This window comes from Capricornis sumatraensis, chromosome 3, assembly GCF_032405125.1.
Source record: "Capricornis sumatraensis isolate serow.1 chromosome 3, serow.2, whole genome shotgun sequence".
NCBI lineage: Eukaryota > Metazoa > Chordata > Mammalia > Artiodactyla > Bovidae > Capricornis > Capricornis sumatraensis.
In genome coordinates this window covers 23,913,098-23,933,309 of record NC_091071.1, presented here as the reverse complement: position 1 = coordinate 23,933,309, position 20,212 = coordinate 23,913,098, and the positions used below count along the sequence as shown (strand labels likewise).

General features: G+C 43.6%; 1 protein-coding gene across 3 annotated transcripts in view; it reads left to right on the top strand.

Moving 5' to 3' along the window:
• ACSM1 (acyl-CoA synthetase medium chain family member 1) overlaps positions 1 to 20,212 on the top strand; it is a 57,648-nt gene that overhangs the window by 3,301 nt on the left and 34,135 nt on the right. The window contains exon 2 of one of the 3 annotated variants that reach the window (XM_068968340.1): positions 1,057 to 1,260. In XM_068968340.1, coding sequence (XP_068824441.1) covers positions 1,069 to 1,260 — 192 coding nt within the window. In that variant the 5' untranslated portion in view covers positions 1,057 to 1,068. Of the gene's footprint in view, positions 1 to 1,017; positions 1,261 to 20,212 lie in introns of all 3 variants that reach the window. The other 2 variants (XM_068968339.1, XM_068968341.1) reach the window with 2 other exon arrangements.

Here is a 20,212-nt window from a genome sequence, read left to right as displayed (position 1 = left end):
ATTTCATAGGCCAAATGATGGATTGGTAATAAGTACCTGAATGCTGTCCTGGGGAAGACCTTGAGGCCAGATCCCTGTTTAGTAAGGAGAATGCTGTGATATTAGCCTCCTCTGTCTGAGTATGGTGGTGCATATTTGTCAATATTCTTATAATATCAAGTGACAGAAACACATTCTCAGACAGGAAAAATTGTTGTTCCATAGAATTCAGGACAGGATATTAACAAGAGAAGGGTAGAGATGCAGACATGCCTCAGGAGCAATAGTTATGAACCAGAGACTTGCATACCTCTAAGAGTCTCTCTACCCCTTATTTTCATATCCCTGAAATTTTTCAAGTTTTCTTCTCTTATGCAGAGCAGTTATCTCCACATTACAGGAATTATAGCCACTGATAATTTCCAAAGTGTGTATTTTCATGGCTTCCACTAAGGCTTTGGTAACACACACACACACACACACACACACACACACACACACACACACATAATTTTGGAGAGGGATTATGATTAGCCCAGTTTGTATTTAAAAATATATATATCATAGGAAATGATCGACCAATCAAATTTGGATGTGGTGGGATCATCTAAAACTATGACAGTTTTCATGAGAACCACATATTTGGGCTCAGTAGGAAGAGATTTTTCCCTAGGAAGGATAGCATGACATACAGAACTTTGAAAATACTGTTTCTACCAAAAAAGGGTGGCCACATGGCCTCCATTCCTGGGATTTAAAAGAGAAGGAGAAGACCCTCAGGAATATGTGCCTATCTCATCTAGTAGCTATAACCCCTCCTCATAATTTTTGCCTTGTGACTCTTCATTCAGGAAGAGAAATTCCCAGCTAAGTCAGTTTAGCTATACCTTCAAATTTCAGTGAGCTGTTAGTTGTGTCTTCCAAATTCCAGTGAACTGAAACAAAGCTATTACTCTAGTAATTAGCCAGCAACATGCCTTCATTTTGTGGAATGAATTTCTGCTCCAATGACCAACATATTAGCCATCTCTTCTCAAGGCAGGTAGTGACCTGAGAATTCTGTGTCTGTTTCCTGAGGACTGCTCCACTATGCAAAGGCTGATAAAGTTTCGAGTCCTGTGGGGCATCCACATGTCCTGCCCTGGCTTCCACCATGCCCCTCAGCACCTGCGCTGCCAACTATTATCAGGAGCTGGAACCCTAAGATGGAATGAATACGACAGACCTGAGGAATTTAACTTTGCAAGTGATGTACTGGACCACTGGACTCAAATGGAGAAGGTAAGGAGGCCTCTGTGTTGGGTGCGAGAAAAGGATTCACCTCCTTCTCCTAATAGGAAGAGGGGCACAGAACTAAAAGGGCTTCTGACTAAGTTTACAATTTTCATGGGAAAAGCTTATGTTTGGGGTTTCAGTTCTCAGCCTGGACACTTCCTCTATTCTCTAAGCCCCAGTGGCTTTATCTGTGAAATGAGGATAATCTCATTTAAGAAACAAGATAGCAGGTGAAAGTATCTGGTACTCAGTCAGGTAATCATGACCAAATGTCAAGTTCTAATCACAAGTCAGCAAGTTGATGTTGGTCTGAATTTTCATCTTCAACTAATGAGACTGTGAGTCTAAGTAGAATCCATCTCATAAAGCGTGGGCTTGACTTTAGGTTACACCCAGAGGGAAGGTGTAACCTTGATTGTGCACATGACCATCTGACACATGTAACTAAATCATGTTGTCTATCTTCCTATGAGGATGGCAGGTATAGCTGGAGTCCTCCCTATCAACTATCTATTTGAACGTGGCTTTAGGGTATATCCAGAGAAATCCATCCCAGTGGTCTCTGCAAAAAAATGCACATTCTTGGTTTCTCTTTTCCCAAGAGAGGCACAGTGGTGACACTAGGATTTGGGTAGACAATGGGGGGTGTTTCAGCTACAAAGTTCCAGCTGGCATTTTCCACATTGTGAAAGCCCACTCAACACTGTATTTGTTCAGAAGAATTCACAGGATATGGAGTTAAAGAGTTGATGTATTTTTAATTTACTGTGAGCATACATTCATACTGAAAGGTTAAGCCTGCAAAGGTTAAGGCTACTGTGAGTGATGCTGGGACTTGTGATCTCTGGAGGAGAGGATTTCGATCCAGGGCTGGAGATGAGGCTTGATCACTCAGAACTTTCTGTGCAGCAAAGTTTTATTAAAGTGTAAAAGAGATAAAGAAAGCTTCTGGCGTCGATATCAGAAGGGGTCAGAAAAGATAACCCCTTGCTAGTTTTTACAAGGCATTATATACCTGTTAGCAAGCTGCTAACCTAATAAAAGAAATGCCTCAAGACTGAGAGTTATGGTTACTGAGAGACTTACTGAGAGAGATAAGGCCCCTCTCCCACAACATGCATTCTGAGATAGAATGGCAAAAGGGGAGTCATCTCCAGCCATAAAACAATTGACATGAATCTTGAAGAAAGGCAGATTTCCAAGCAAATACATAGTTTCATTAATGTAGCTTAAGAAAACCATTTCCATAAGAAAAATGCATTGGTTTGCTGAGCCATTAGCAACTCAAGGTTACCTTCAGACAGAGCTAAGTGCGCTCATGACAACACAGGATTAGAAGAGAAGAAAAGTCTGCAACTTGCAGTTTATTTCCTCCTGTTGCTCGGGGAGCTCTGGCCTTTCTACCTGACTGTTAAACCTCTCAATATGTTAATATTCAGAACTTATATGCCTTTTATGGGGACTTTTATCCTACCTCCATCTTTTTCCTTTTTCTGAATTTCCAAAAAACTCCAAGGAAAATAGAGCCCTCACTTTTGGAGAGCCCTTTTGTTTATGTGCTATGCCAAGTACTTTGTGCTTATTATTCTGATAAAATGGACACTTTAATCATCCCCATTTTTGAGATGAGGAAACTGAGGTTGCAATTGTTCAAAAACCTACAGAATTTGCTTATCTAATAAGTGGAGGATCAGGATTTGAGTTCAGACTCTCTGAATCTATAAGCCACTCTTTAACCTGGTCTCATGAGATGATGATGTCAAAACATCTCTGCTTTCAGACTACAAACACTTTCATCACTGCCCAGATCAAAAATCTGGTTAAGATCTTTTGAATCACAAGATGGGCTGGAAATGTCATAGTTTTTATTCTACATTTATCTTCATAAATTCCTTGTTAGTTCACACATCAACCCATGGAGATTATCACCATGTAAATATTTGCCCAGAGAATGCCCCACCTTTGTTGGGTTTTATATTGTCAACTCGGAGAAGGCAATGGCACCCCACTCCAGTACTCTTGCCTGGAAAATCCCATGGATGGAGGAGCCTGGTAGGCTGCAGTCCATGGGGTCGCGAAGAGTAGGACACGACTGAGCGACTTCACTTTCACTTTTCACTTTCCTGCATTGGAGAAGGAAATAGCAACCCACTCCAGTATTCTTGCCTGGAGAATCCCAGGTATGGGGGAGCCTGGTGGGCTGCCGTTTATGGGGTCGCACAGAGTCGGACACGACTGAAGCGATTTAGCAGCAGCAGCAGCATATTGTCAACTAAAAAAATACACACAACCTAAAAGTTGGGAGTTAGGTTTTATTTGGTGGGAATGTTAGGACTCAAGCCCAGGAGACAGTATCTCAGGTGACCCTGAAAGAGCTGGCTTCAAGGAGGCAGGGGAGGAGCCAAGCTATATACAAGTTTGCATATGTCTGAATAAATTTGCATGAGTTTGAATATGAAAAACACTGTTAATTAAGAAAAAACTAAATCTCTCACATGAACAGATTTAGCAATCTTCTATGTGTCCAGGCTTGCTGGAATCATTTCTTTTATATGCATCTAGCTCTCTAGGGCCAATCCTATTTTCTTTATTGTTAACATACAAATTTCTTGTTTACCACAAGAGATGGTGAACGTGACAGATGGCTGTCTCTCACATCCCCCAGCTCCTCGGCGCTTACCAGGAAGGAAGTATCTGATGGCTTCCAAAAAGATGGCTTTGTTTCACTGGGGCTCCTAAATTTGCATTTGAAAAAGGCTTGTTTACTAGAAGACCACAGAGAAGAAAATAATTCATTTTACAGTCCCTCCCTGTGGTCAGAAGTTAAACCTCATTGGGAGACATTTCGTGACCATTGTTTCTTGTTGTCCCATGGTGCTTGGAGGCTCATCTCAGATCAGATGAAAGTTCTTTATCTATATGTCACTCCAGGTGTTAATTTCCAGACTAGGCCCATTGATGGATAATAAATGGATCTGGATTGTCTATCTTCTAACCTAGTAGGATCCAGGAGATATTTCCCTTGTTGCTTCTTCTTATACCTAGACTCATACTATTACAATTATTTTAAGTTATAAATGTGGTCTATTTCTTCAAGATATTTATCTGTCTTTAATTTGGCCAGGGGCTTGGTTATATATACATCGTGTAACACAAGAGACAACAATCTTATCAAATAAACAAATTACAAGTAATACAGCTAATAATGTTAGTTACCTGTAGAGAGTTAAACCATAAGCTTCCAGAACTGAAATGTTGCTGTTAAGCCATAAAAGACACCGGGATTCTTGGCCTCCAAAGGAGAGGAATTCAATCCAGGGCCAGTGATGAGGCTTGATCACTCAGAGCTTTTGTGTAATAAAGTTTTATTAATGTATAAAAGCAATAGAGAAAGCTTCCAACATAGACATCAGAAGGGGGCAGAAAGGGTGCCCCCTGCTGGTCTTTAGCCGGATGTTATATAGCTACTAGAAGTCTGCTAATTAGAGAAAGGAAATGTCTCAGAACTCAAAGACTGGCACCAGGCCCCTCACCCACAACATGCTTTTTGACCTAACATTGGCACAAGGTGAGTTGTCCCAGGCCATAAAACAATTGACATGAATCTTGAAGAAAGGCGGATTTCTAAGCAAAGACATAGTCTCATTAACATAGTTTAAGAGATTATTTGCATGAGTAAAACATACACATTTGTTTGAGTCTTAGGTGGAACCAACTTGAAGAAAGACAGAGTCTAGGGTAAACACATAGTTCATTAACATAGCTTAAGAAAAACTTATCCATAAGAAAAATGCATTGGTTAGCTACAGGTTTGCGAAACCTTAGGTTAACTTTGAGAGAAGTTAAGTTCAGGTGGAACCAGGTGTCATCATGGCAACACAGAATTTTAAAAGAAACCTCCTTCTAAATTTGTAGAGAGAAGGGAAAAAAATCTGACATTTGTTGTTTGTTTCTTCCTGCCACTTAAGAGAGAGATTAAAAAATATCTGACACTTACAGCCTATTTCTTCCATTTGGGGCCTCTAGACTTCCTGCCTGTTACCCTTTCAGAACCAAATTATCTTCCTAAAAGATCACAAATCTAGGAAGTGGATCATCTAAGGCAGCAATCTGATTTTTCATTTGAGTTATTAAATGCGTAACATTAGAGGACTGTGGTATATAAACACAACAGTTAGTTTGAATTATGGCACAGTTGCCCCCTTGAGATGCTGTAAGGATATCAAGGGCCATATGTTATTGCAATTCAGCTTTTCATATCATAAAGACCTCAGAATTAGCCTGGTTGCTATCAGTTAGGCCTTTTGAGTGAATTTTGTCAAGGCTTTAATGTGAGAAATAATATTTTCCAATCTTATTGAAGGCCCAAAAGTAGCTGCTAAGTTATCATATCAGTGAAGTACGTATCTCTTGGTCCATCAGACTCATATTGATGGTAAATTTGCTGGAGTCACATCTAAGTTTGTTTGTACAAAACTAGCCTTGAGCCCAAGGGAATCCTAAAGTTCACCTTCCTAGCCATCTCAGCAGAAGCCAAGGCCATAGACTGGACCCGCAAAGCCATTGAGTCCCATTAGGTGCCAGCCAGTATATTTCTGGTCTCTGACCCAATCTGTTCCATACTAAGTTAAGTTTCAGAAACAAGTTTAGAATGTCTTGTCAATACTTTGGTTAAACACTTGCAATAATATGTCTCCTTTAAGCAATACAGGATCATATAATCCTTTATCCAGTCTCATTGGTCTCCCTGTAAGGGAGACAATGATGTTTGCCAAAAGAAGTGGATCTGATGCTGAGAAAAACCAATGGAAGAACCTTAGGCCAAGGAAGAAGCATCTGTTATTTTAGCCAATTGAGTTTTAATTGTTCCATTTGTTTTTTCCACTAACCCAGAAAACTAGGGGTGATAAGCTCAATGGAATTCTGCATAATCAGCCAAATTTCCTTAACAATTTGTCCAGTAAAACTGGTCCTTCTGTCACTATGCAGTTTAAAAGGTATTATCCAGAAGAGAATCACTCATTCTAAAATCACTGTTTCTAAATTTCGCTACTGATTGTGCCATGGCCCTTCTGCATGGTTAAAGATTTGAGTACAGCATAATTAGGAAACTTCAGTTCAGTGCAGTCGCTCAGTCGTGTCTGACTCTTTGCTACCCCATGAATCGCAGCACGCCAGACCTCCCTGTCCATCACCAACTCCCGGAATTCACTCAGACTCATGTCCATCGAGTCCGTGATGCCATCCAGCCATCTCATCCTCTGTCGTCCCCTTCTCCTCCTGCCCCCAATCCCTCCCAGCATCAGAGTCTTTTCCAATGAGTCAACTCTTCGCATGAGGTGGCCAAAGTACTGGAGTTTCAGCTTTAGCATCATTCCTTCCAAAGAAATCCCAGGGCTGATCTCCTTCAGAATGGACTGGTTGGATCTCCTTGCAGCCCAAGGGACTCTCAAGAGTCTTCTCCAACACCACTGGGTATTTCTGTAACATATAACATTTTAGTATAATCACTAGAATTATGACTGATAACATTATATCAGGACATATCAGATGTAAGGGAGTCCATAAAATTTTTGGAATATCCATATTAGTGACATTTATATATACACTGTAGCCTAAAGTTCATTTTTAATCACTTGACAATGTTTTTCAATCAAAAATACCAAAGAAGCTAGCTTAAGATTTGTCTCTGAGGTTCCTCAGAGAAATTTCTTTGAAGAATCCATCCCAGAGTCAGCTAGAGGCTAAAAAGCATAGTTATATTTTGATTTGGGGAAATTTGTTAGAAATATAAAAAATATTTTAAAACACAGGATCACAGATCACTGAAACAATACCTATTCATTTAACGAAGGTCACAAAGAAAATAAATATAGAACATTTAAGGGGACAGAAACTCACACAACCTGTTATCAAAAGGAACATTTATAACAGGGATAAAATTTCCAGTCTTGCATTAACTCACTTAACAAGACAATTTACTTTTGTCAGGGGAATGGGTAATTTCCTCAGTTTTGTCTTGTCACAACAAAAATTTGAAATGACAGACGTTATATCCCTCGGCGCATCACAGCTCTCGGACAGTCCTTGTGACAGCTCTCGGCTCTCAGACAGACCATATTATACCTCTTGGTTCTCAGACAGACACTATTATAGCTCTCGGACAGATCAGTGTTACAGCTCCATGTAACAGCTCAGTTTTATTTAGAAAATAAAAGGAAAATACATCCTCGAGGCGTGAGGGCATGCCGACCCAAAAGACGTGAAGAGGAGAGAGAGAGAAAGAGGGAGGGAGGGAGAAAAAGAGATAGAGAGCCTGCATGAGCGAGGGGGAAAGACCTCCGGCTCTTTGGCTCCTCTTTTTATGTATTTTTTCCTCCCCCTGGGCCTGACCTGTGTAAACTGAGCTAGCAGAAGTGCTGTTTGTTCTACCTGAGGTCCTCACTCTGGTCCTTGGACCTTCCCTTGTTCTATTTTCGCGGGCTTTTCCCTTCCTTGTCTTTTAGCCACCACCATTCTGGACTCCTTTTTCCTATTCTAACTACCTAACGTTCCCCCCTCAAGAGATGGGAGGCCCAATTCTTTGGGAATAGGGGCTTTGAGGTCTTTCTGGCTACTTCTTACTGAAAGGGGACAGCGAGGGGCATTGGGCCTCCCCCTCTTGCTAGTCTCAGGCCGCAGAGTCCTTATAGTGGTGTCCATCTATGGATGAGTGTTATTTTCTATGGTCACTTTTATGTATCCTTGCTTGAACTGGCACTGCATGTTGTAGTTTGTTGACCTGGGCAGAGACAAACGGGTTAGACAATTGATAATATATGGAGCAATCATAAGCAGCATCAATATGGCATAACAAGGACTAGTAGGGGCATTAGCCAACTCCAAATTCCCTTTGCCAGGATGGCTCAAGTCCCTCCTTGTTCAGGGATCAGAAGATCTATCTCCTGTCTGTTTTGGAGTACAACCCCTGCCAAGCTGTGTTGGCTCTTTAGAGTTACCCTGAGAAATAGTCACAGAAACTAGATTTTGGGGGTGTTCATTGGAATGGCACTCATTTGTTGTCCTGAATAGGCATCTGAGATCTCCCAGGGCTCATAGGTGTATTGAGTGTCTTCCTCTGTTTTCTTCCACAGCTTGACTTATGAGTAGTGAATCCAGGGGTCATGTCCTGGTACCTTAACTGGTGTGAGGATAGAAAGTATTAACAGGGTAGGGGCCCTCCAACATGGGCTGGAGTTGAGCCTTTGGGGACCCATCTTTCCAGACTTTCATTAGGGCTTGAGTCCCTGGAGCATATAGTGGTGACCCCTTAGAATCTTTTGGGTACTGGTTCACACCCCACAAGCATATATCCTGTTGGAATTGCCCAATGGCCATGTATGAAACTGGAGGGTCTGAGCCTCTGGATCTAGGAAGAGGTCATTGACATAAACAAAAGGTCTCCCATATAGCATCTCATAAGGACTAAGACCAACCTGTTCTTTAGGGGCAATACAGGTGCAGAGGAGAGCTATTGGTAAAGCCTCCTTCCACCCCAGGGAGGTCTCCTGAGTTATCTGTTTTATCCCTGATTTTAAGAATTGGGTGGCTCTTTCTACTTTTCCTGAAGACTGAGGCCTCCACGCAGAATGGAGATAATAAGTAATATCCAATGCTTTAGAGACCCTAACGTGCTTTTGAACTGTGGTGTTGGAGAAGACTCTTGAGAGTCCCCTGGACTGGAAGGAGATCCAACCAGTCCATTCTAAAGGAGATCAATCCTGGGTGTTCATTGGAAGGACTGATGCTGAAGCTGAATCTCCAATACTTTGCCCACCTCATGCAAAGAGTTGACTCATTGGAAAAGACTCTGATGCTGGGAGGGATTGGGGGCAGGAGGAGAAGGGGATGATGGAGGATGAGATGGCTGGATGGCATCACCGACTCTATGGAAATGAGTTTGAGTGAACTCCGGGAGTTGGGGTGGACAGGGAGGCCTGGCATGCTGTGATTCATGGGGTCACAGAGTCAGACAAGACTGAGCGACTGAACTGAACTGAACTGAACTGGGTGACCTTAGAAGTAAATGATGTCCCATTGTCACTTTGTAATGACCTGAGTAGACCAAATCTCGGAATGACTTCATGGAGCAGTTTTTTTTGTTTTTGTTTTTGTTTTTAACCACTTCCTCAGCCTTCTTGGTCTGGGTGGGAAAGACTTCAATCCATCCTGTGAATGTATCTATCATGACTAATAGGTATTTATACCCTTGAGAAACTGGCATCTGGGTGAAGTCCATCTGCCAGTCCTTTCCTGGGTAAGTCCCACATCATTGGACAGGCTGGGCCAGCTGGGGTCTTTGAGCTCCTTGGGGGTTGTTTAAACGGCAAGTGGTACAAGAGGTGACCACTTGTCTTATAGTCGTTTGGAGGCCTATTCCTCTGAAGGAGCTCTCTAGTAATCTCTGGAGGGCCTTTTCCCCTAAATGAGTGGGGGCATGTAAGAAGTTAACCAACTTCCACTGGAGGTTCCCAGGCAGAAAAAGGAGTCCCTCCTTTTGGAACCACCCCATATGATCTTCTTGAAAGCCCTCATTCTTAGCTTTAAGAGTCTCACCTTCAGTATATGAAGGAGTTTCTGGCAAATTAGTCTGTAGAACTAAGGTGGCAATCCCTATTAAGTCACTGTTCTGTAATGCTGCTCTCTTAGCTGCCTGATCAGCTGCTTGGTTCCCTCGTGCCACTTCTGTGCTCCCTTTTTGGTGTCCTTAACAGTGGGAGACTGAAACCTCAGCGGGCAGATGGACTGCCTCCAAGAGTCTAAGGATTTGATCACCATATTTCACTGGGGACCCTTGGGTGGTCAAGTGGCCCCTTTCTTTCCAAATAGCAGCATGTGCATGTAGCACCAGAAAGGCAGACTTGGAGTCAGTGTAAATGTACTCTCTTTCCTTTTCCCAGCTCTAAAGCTTGAGTCAGGGCTACGAGCTCAGCTAATTGGGCTGAAGTACCTGGTGGCAAATGTTTAGCCTCTGTGGTCTCAAAATTGGAGACTACTGCATATTCTGCTCTTCTTTTTCCATCCAAGACAAAGCTGCTTCCATCAGTGTACCAGATTTCCTCAGGATTGGTCAGAGGATCTTCCAACAATCCTTCTCGGGGTTTTTTCCAGTGGTCCAAGGTTTCTAGGCAAGAATGAAAGGGGAGAGAGCCCTCAAGGGTAGGCAGGAGGGTGGCTGGGTTAAGAACCTCACAAGCGGATATAGTGAAGCCTGGATTTTTCCATCAGCACTACTTGATACTTGAGGATTCTTTGATCAGACATCCATAAATGGCCTCTCCCATTTAGGAGTTGTTTCACTTGGTGGCTGGTAAAAAATTAGTTTGAACCCAAAAGAGAGTTTTAAAGCATCTTCTATCAGGATTCTAATAGCTGCAAGATTTCGAAGGCAGGGAGGCCAGCCTCAGGTGGTTGGGCTGAGTCTCTTGGATAAGTGAGCTACAGCCTGGGGCTCAGATCACAACCTTTGAGTTAACACACCCAAGGCTATTCCCTCTCTTTCATGGACAGAAAGTTGGAATGCTCTTTCTGGGTCTGGCAATATCAAGGCTGGTGCTTGATAGCTGTGAAAAGAAGAGAAGTAAACAGCAAAGGAGAAAAGGAAAGATATAAGCATCTGAATGCAGAGTTCCAAAGGATAGCAAGAAGAGATAAGAAAGCCTTCTCCAGCGATCAATGCAAAGAAATCGAGGAAAAGAACAGAATGGGAAAGACAAGAGATTTTCTTCAAGAAAATTAGAGATACTAAGGGAACATTTCATGCAAAGATGGGCTCGATAATGGACAGAAATGATATGGACCTAACAGAAGCAGAAGATATTAAGAAGAGGTGGCAAGAATACACAGAAGAACTGTACAAAATAGATCTTCATGACCCAGATAATCACGATGGTGTGATCACTCATCTAGAGCCAGACATCCTGGAATGTGAAGTCAAGTGGGCCTTAGAAAGCATCACTACGAACAAAGCTAGTGGAGGTGATGGAATTCCAGTGGCGCTATTTCAAATCCTGAAAGATGATGCTGTGAAAGTGCTGCATTCAATATGCCAGCAAATTTGGAAAACTCAGCAGTGGCCACAGGACTGGAAAAGGTCAGTTTTCATTCCAATCCCAAAGAAAGGCAATGCCAAAGAATGCTCAAACTACCGCACAATTGCACTCATCTCACATGCTAGTAAAGTAATGCTCAAAATTCTCCAAGCCAGGCTTCAACAATACGTGAACCGTGAACTTCCTGATGTTCAAGCTAGTTTTAGAAAAAGCAGAGGGACCAGAGATCAAATTGCCAACACCCGTTGGATCATGGAAAAAGCAAGAGAGTTCCAGAAAAACATCTATTTCTGCTTTATTGACTATGCCAAAGTCTTTGACTGTGTGGATCATAACGAACTGTGGAAAATTCGGAGAGAGATGGGAATACCAGACCACCTGACCTGCCTCTTGAGAAATCTGTATGCAGGCCAGGAAGCAACAGTTAGAACTGGACATGGAACAACAGACTGGTTCCAAATAGGAAAAGGAGTACATCAAGGCTGTATATTGTCACCCTGTTTATTTAACTTCTATGCAGAGTACATCATGAGAAATGCTGGACTGGAAGAAACATATGCTGGAATCAAGATTGGCGGGAGAAATATCAATAACCTCAGATATGCAGATGACACCACCCTTATGGCAGAAAGTGAAGAGGAACTAAAGAGCCTCTTGATGAAAGTGAAAGAGGAGAGTGAAAAAGTTGGCTTAAATCTCAACATTCAGAAAACTAAGACCATGGCATCCGGTTCCATCACTTCATGGGAAATTGATGGGGAAACAGTGTCAGACTTTATTTTTTGGGGCTCCAAAATCCCTGCAGATGGTGACTGCACCATGAAATTAAAAGACGCTTACTCCTTGGAAGAAAAGTTATGACCAACCTAGATAGCATATTCAAAAGCAGAGACATTACTTTGCCGACTAAGGTCCGTCTAGTCAAGGCTATGATTTTTCCAGTAGTCATGTATGGATGTGAGAGTTGGACTGTGAAGAAGGCTAAGTGCCGAAGAATTGATGCTTTTGAATTGTGGTGTTGGAGAAGACTCTTGAGGGTTCCTTGAACTGCAAGGAGATCCAACCAGTCCATTCTGAAGGAGATCAGCCCTGGGATTTCTTTGGAAGGAGTGATGCTAAAGCTGAAACTCCAGTACTTTGGTCACCTCATGCGAAGAATTGACTCATTGGAAAAGAATTTGATGCTGGGAGGGATTGGGGGCAGGAGGAGAAGGGGATGACCGAGGATGAGATGGCTGGATGGCATCATTGACTCGATGGACATGAGTCTGAGTGAACTCCGGGAGATGATGATGGACAGGGAGGTCTGGCGTGCTGCAATTCATGGGGTGGCAAAGAGTGGGACATGACTGAGTGTCTGAACTGAACTGAACTTAGTGTAACCTCTGCCTTCTTTTGAGTTCCCCACATGAGTGGGATTGAATCATCCTGTCGCGTTAAGCTTTCATATAAGGGCTGGGCAATTGGACCATACATTGGGTGTCCAGATTCTACAATACCCTGTTAGCCCCAGGAAAGCTCCCAATTGTTTTCGAGTCGTGTGGGAGGGCAACTGGAGGATTCCTTGTACCGGATCAGAGAACAACCCCCTGGACCCATGTGTAATCTGAACTCCCAGGTAAGTGATCTTTGTCTCGACCATCTGTGCCTTAGCACGGGAGACTTTATATCACCTCTCTGCCAAAAAGCTTAGCACCTGAATTGCACATTGTTGGGCATTTTTCTCATCTGGAGAGCAGATTAGTAGGTCATCTATATATTGAGAAGGGAACAACAGAGGATGAGCTGGTTAGATGGCATCACCGACTCAATGGACATGGGTTTGGGTAGACTCTGGCAGTTGGTGATGGACAGGGAGGCCTGGCGTGCTGGGGTCACAAACAGTTGGACACGACTGACCTACTGAACTGAACTGAACTGAACTACATGTTGTACTATTTTCCCATTAGATCCCATGTCCAGATCTAGGAGATCCCGGCTAAGGGCCTGTCCAAACAGGTGGGGGCTATCTCTAAACCCCTGAGGTAATACTGTCCAAGTTATCTGTTGCTTTCTTTCTTCTGGGGCCTCCCACTCAAAGACAAAAAGATATTGGGATCCTTTAGCCAGTGGTATGCAAAAGAATGCATCTTTGAAATCCAAGACTGTAAACCACTTGGCACTGGGTGGGCTTTTCCCCCAAGATTACACAGGTATTGGGTACTGTGGGATGGAGGGGGACTACAGCTTCACTTATGATCCAGAGATCATGAACCATTCACCAGATTCCATCCTTTTTCTTTACTGAGAGGATTGGGGCGTTACACAGCAAATTGGTGAGGACCAATAGCTCACAAGCAAGGAATGTATTTATTAAAGGCTGTAGTCCCTCCTGAGCCTCTCTTCTGAGGGGATATTGTTTCTGGTTAGGAAACCGAGTGGGATCTTGGAGGACAATGATGACAGGTTCAGCTTGGTGGGCTTGTCCAGGAATCTCATGGTCCCACACCTTGGGGTTAATTTTGTCCTCCCAGAGTTTTTAGTCCCTCTCTATTGGAGAGGGTGTAATGGGTTCTTCAGTAGTAACCAGAAGCTGTAGGGCTCTAGGAGCTGAAAAGCTTCCCATCACAAGGGTGGTCCCCAATTTAGTGAGTATATCTCTTCCCAGTTAGGGAGTAGGACACCTGGGGACCGCCAGAAAACTGGTGGGGAAATAGCTGTCCGTCCCAGTAACAAAGAAGCACTCGGGTCAATCTTTTAGTTTTTGTTTTTCCTATAGCACCCAAAATGGTACAGGTTTGGGAGGAGAAGGCTCCAGAGTAGGTGATCAAGACAAAGTAGGTAGCCCCTGTGTCAACAAAGAAATTCTCAGACCTACCTGCCACATCCAGTTGCACCCTTGGCTCCAGCCCCATGATGGTTATCTGTGACAGGTGGGCTGGCTGGAGCGGGCTGGTTCAGTCCTCTTGAACCATCGTGAGGGTAAGCTTGGCGCTTGACCTTGAGGCTCTTGGATCCTGAGGGCAGAGTGCTGCCTGATGTCCCAGTTGATGGCAATTATAGCAAGCTGTTTTAGGAGACTTGTCACAGTTTGGACAATCTTTGGCCCAATGTCCCACCTGTCTACAGATTAGGCATTTGCTCGTGCCTTGCCCTTCAAGGACTCGGGGTTTGCCATACGGCTTCCCTGGAAGATGGCCAGCATCTGGGCATGCCTTGTCTCTTTCCTTTTCTCCCTCTCCTGGGCCTTGGCCTCCTTCTCCTGTTCTCTGTTATAAAAGGTATTAGGAGTTGTCTGGACCATCTCATCTAAAGAGGAAGTAGGGTCCTGCTGCTGTAGTTGTTGTAACTTTATTCTGATATCTGATGCACATTGGGACAGGAAATTGTCCTTTAAAACCACCTGTCCCTCCTAAGAGTCTAAGTCCAGATTGGCAAAATTTCGGAGGGCCTATTTCAGCCTTTCCAGAAAGGCAACGGGGTTCTCATTGGGCTCCTGAGTTACTGCTGAGAAGGGGCACAGTCCCACAAGTAATAGGCTTCCTTCTATTTCCATGTGGACTTCCTTAGAGGTGAGTCTTTCTGAAGCTTATCCTACCCAGTACTGCTGCAACCTGAGAATCAGGCATCCCCAGGTCAGGGTGCAGATCCCCAGGCAGGCTGAGGCGTGACAGCCTCATGGAGATCGAATCTCCGGGCAGGTTGAGGTAGGTCAGCCCAATTCCCGAGAATTGGGTCCCTGGGCAGGTCGAGGTGTGATGACCTTCTGGGACCCCTGGCCTGGCCGGATCCCTGAGCAGGTTGAGGCATGACAAACTTTCAAGGACCAGATCCCTAGGCAGGTCAATGGAGGTCAAGGTAGTCCATGACTGGAGTTGGGCGTCCCCAAAGTCTCCTGCGTGGCCAGTGGTGGGTAGGATTCAGTTCAGTTCAGTTCAGTTCAGTTGCTCAGTCGTGTCCGACTCTGCAACCCCATGAATTGCAGCACGCTAGGTCTCCCTGTCCATCACCAACTCCCGGAGTTCACTCAGACTCACGTCCATCGAGTCAGTGATGCCATTAAGGGGTTGTAATTTTAACTCATTGCCAGTTTGTTCACCGCAGATGGGAACAGATATCATGATGTAAAGCAATCCAAGCCTGTGCCCTGAGACTGGGAACCTGGTAAAGCAGTCATAAGCCTTATCCTTTTACTGCTCTAAGGGATTGTAAGTCACTGATTTCCTCCCCTAGTTCTCCATAAGATCAGGTTAGGGTGACTCCAATGGTAAACATTTCATTGTCATAGGCCCACTTTAGGTAATAACAGAAGCAATGACAAAGGAGTGGGTTATCTGGCCCTATTAGGGGCATTAAAGTGTTTTAATAACAGGCTGGATGGAGCAATGTTGCCTACAAGGGGGCAGGGTCCTGGTTGTAGGAGTTAGTAAGTGTCTCAAGAACAAATTGGTAAGAGACAACAGATTAGATGTTCTGTAAAAGTGGAGTGGAGATTTGATCCCAGAATCTAAGGGTTCTAAGGGTTTTGGCCCAAGCGGCCTGCAGGGCCAACTCCCAAAGTGCCAAATATTATCCCCAGAAACCAATTGCCTTCGAAGGGATGCCAACTGATAGACTTCTGGCAGACATTGTGTGCCTGTCGTCTGCCCTAGTGGGTTCACTGAGAGATGCTGATGTTGCACATGTTGTAGGAAACATGGAAGATGAAGGCCTGAATATCTAAAGGGATTGGCTATTCCACAGTATTTCCCTCCCAAGGGCCAGCTATTTTCTGATTGTCCCCCCGGAAGACTGTAGAGGCAACACTAGGGGCCTGGACGGGGCTCAGGAAGAGAATGTGAAACAGGAGGGAAGGGGGCAGAGCACAACTTTTGAAAGAATAACACAGCACAAAGGCATGCTGTTGCTGTTGCTGTTAAGTCGCTTCAGTCGTGTCCGACTCTGTGCGATCCCATCGATGGAAGCCCACCAGGCTCCCCCATCCCTGGGATTCTTCAGGCAAGAACAATGGAGTGGGTTGCCATTTCCTTCTCCAACGCATGAAAGTGAAAAGTGAAAGGGAAGTTGCTCAGTCGTGTCCAACTCTTTGTGACCCCACAGACCGCAGCCTATCCAGCTCCTCTGTCCATGGGATTTTCTAGGCAAGAGTACTGGAGTGGGGTGCCATTGCCTTCTCCCACACAAAGGCATAACATAAACCAATTAAAATCAGTTGGGTCCAAGATGACAAGTTTGATTCCAGAAAACCTTAATCTCTGATCTGTAAGCTAAATGATTCACCCAGATATGACAGGACTGCCCCAAGGCACTGTCAAAGAGACAGAGTAGGTGGTTCCCCAATGGTTGAAATGATCCTCCCACTCCTTAGCATATGAATTCACCACCCCACTCGCAAAACCTAGCCAGACCGCATTCCATGACACCCTGCAGAATGTGCTTCTCTCTGAATCCTAGCAAATCCACCTCTTACCTATCACTGTGTCTCGCACTTAATTCTTGCAATGAGACATCAGAACCTGAGCTTCACTAGGTCCTGAAGCCAGGCATCATGGGTTTTGGCTGGGCTCAAGTCCCAGGAGAGAGGAGCTGAAGGACAGGAGGAAAAAGCAGTGGGCAAAATGTGCCAAGGAATCCTCTTCATAGCCTGCCAGAAAATCTGCTAAATACCTGACCTGTGCTCAGAGTTTTCATTGGCCTGGTCCTTGGCACAAAGATTAAGAACAGAAGCACCCCCACCAGTTTGGGCAACAGCTACTGGGGCTCGGCAGATAGTGCCTTTGGGACATACCGAGAAGTAACCTCTCCAGAGTCCCTCAGTTTTGCCCATGGCCGTGCTCCTGTTTGCCAGGCATTCAAGGAAACAAGAAATGAGAGATTGCAAAGGAATTAAAATTTCATTAGGCTTATGTCCCTCCACCCATAAGAGCGAGGACCTCCTAACTAAACCGGAGGTCTTCTCAAATCTGAGACTGAGCCGCGTGAGCTTTCTGCTGAGTTAGTTTTTCACTGTCCCAGTTTCCAGCACGATGGGCTTCTTGTCACTTTCCCTGAGCTGGGTTTTCTTCGCATCTGCTTCCACCGTGGGAGCTTTTGCTGAGTCGGGCTCCTGCTGTGCTTGGCCTCCTCCTTGCCGGGGCCATGCAGAGGTTGTTTCAGCCAGGTTAAATCAGAGTCAAGGCAACATAAATGTGTGGGGAGCATGTAATTTCCTCAGTTCTGTCTCATCACAACAAAAATTTGAAGTGATGGATGTTAAAGCCCTCAGCACATCACAGTTCTTGGACAGTTCACGTTACAGCGCTCAGCTCTTGGACAGACCGTATTATAGCTCCCGGATAGATCCGTGTTACAGCTCCGTGTAACAGCTCAGTTTTATTTAGAAAATAAAATGAAAATACATCTTCAAGGTGTGAGGGCATGCCGAACCAAACGTGAAGAGAAGAGAGAGAGAGGGAGAAAGAGAGACAGAGAGGGCGTGTGAGCACAGGAGAGAGACCCCCTGCCTTTTGACTCCTCTTTTTATGTTTTTTCCTCCCCCTTGGGTCTGCCCTATGTAAACTGGGCCAGCCAGGACTGCTTTTTGTTCTACCTGAGGTCCTCACTCTGGTCTTTGGACCTTCTTTTGTTCCATTTTCTTGGGCTTTTCCCTTCCTTGTCTTTTAGCCACCACCATTCTGGACTCATTTTTGCTATTCTAACTACCTAACAGTTAACATCAATCTAAATTTCATTAATTCTAGACTATGTGTAAAGCTTTTTTCTCAGGGCTCTCTTCATAATCTCTCATCCCTTTTCGTATCCAGCTTGTCTCTTCTTTTTCATCCAAGTAAAATTAACCAGCTCAATTTTCCTTTTTCCTCACTAAATTGTAATTCCACTTTTCATATCTTCTTTATTGAAAACTTATCTTTCCTACTGTATTCTGAAAAGTTACAGTATTATTTCCAATAGCCTTAATTTCAAATTTAAATTAGAATGCTCAACTCTTAAAACCTTAATTTTAGTAAAACTAAGAAGTAAGCAATTATGCACTGTCTTTACATTGGCATTTTATAAGTTGGTGAGCTTAAACATCAATAATAATTTTTAAAATATTTCTTTTCATAGAAAACATCTTAGGTAATACCATTTTCATTCATATTTTCAAATACCTTTAATTTTTCTATCTAGTAACTAATGTCTCAGTATTTTTTAAATAAAATTTCATCACATGGCTTAAATCAGCACAGATTTAGAATCTTGTTACCAAACAACTGGAAAGATCATTTTAAGTAAACATTTCTAAAATATGATTACTTTAAAACTTTTATCCCAAAGTTTTTAATCTCATTTATGTTTACCTTGAATCTTCATCATGTCCAGTTATTTTCTGGCAAGAAATTAGTAAGGTCTTTATTAAACCTAGGTAACATAGAGTATTATATTTAATTTTGATGACTCCTGGTGATTTAGTCACTAAGTCTTGTCCAACTCTTGTGACCCCATGGACTGTAGCCTGCCAGGCTCCTCTGTCCATGGAATTCTCCAGGCAAGAACATTGGAATGGGTTGCAGATTCTTTACTGACTGAGCTATAAGGGAAGGCCATGACATCTATATTAATTTAGATCCACAAACTTAAACATTAATATCAGGTATCAGCTTAACAATGAATATTTTCCAGTTCACCTGAACCTGAAAGTCATCTTGGCCAGTTTTCTTTAAATGTAGTGATTTTTATTAAAATTAAGTAGAGTTCTTTATAAATTCAATTCTAATGATACTTTTTAGAAGTAGAGATATCTCATATGTATAATGTGTATACAAACATAAGCAAATTGGAGATCTCATGGCTTTGTTGCAGGAAGGGGGACACCTTCCAGGGCCTGAAACTGGGCTCTTGTCTAACACTCGAAAATGAATTGTCCAAGGAGACACATGTGCTGACAAAGCAAAAAATTTTATTGGGAAAGGGCACCTGCGTGGCGAGCAGTAAGGTAAGGGAACCCAGGAGAACAGCTCTGTCACATGGCTTGCAGTCTCGGGTTTTATGGTGATGGGATTAGTTTCCGGGTAATATTTAGCCAATCATTCTGACTCAGAGTCATTCCCAACGGTGCTCGCATTGTTCAGTCAAGATGGATGCCAGAGAGAAGGATTCTGGGAGGTGGTCAGACAAGTGGTATCTCCTTTTGACCTTTTCCAAACTCTTCTGGTTGGTTGAGGCTTATTAGTTCTGTGTTCCTTACTAGGACCTCCTGTCACAAAACAACTCATGCAAATGGTTACTATAGTGCCTGGCTAGGATGGGTGGTTTTAATCAGTGTGCTTCCCTTAACAGCTTTACTAAAAGCTTAAATATGAACCTGAGAACCCATTTTGATTCCTGGGCCTGCAAGATCTGGTGGAGAAGGGATAGGCTACCCACTGCAGTATTCTTGGGCTTCCCACGTGGCTCAGCTGGTAAGGAGTCCACCTGTAATACAGGAGTCCTGGATTCTGTCCTTGGGTTGGCAAGATCCCCTGGAGAAAGGAAGGGCTACACACTCCATTATTCTGGCCTGGAGAATTCCATGGACTGTGTGGTCCATGGGGTCGCAAAGAGTTAGACACGACTGAGCAACTTTCACTCACTAGATATGAACCAGGAAGTACAATATTGATGTAAAGTCGCTAGTTAACAAACAGTTGGAATACCATAAAGTTGCTTGTTCAGATGATTATGGCTTACTGTCTGTAAATTCTGGCTGAGGGAACATTCTCAGCAGTTTTGATTTAAAACTGCCACTTTCCCCCCCTCTCTTTTTTAGGTTTCCCAGGTCTTGCCTGTTTAATTGGGCTTAGTCTCAGCTCCTAAAGGCCTGTATTCATATTCTGGTTTATACATTTGTGAGACAAAGGCAGTTGCTA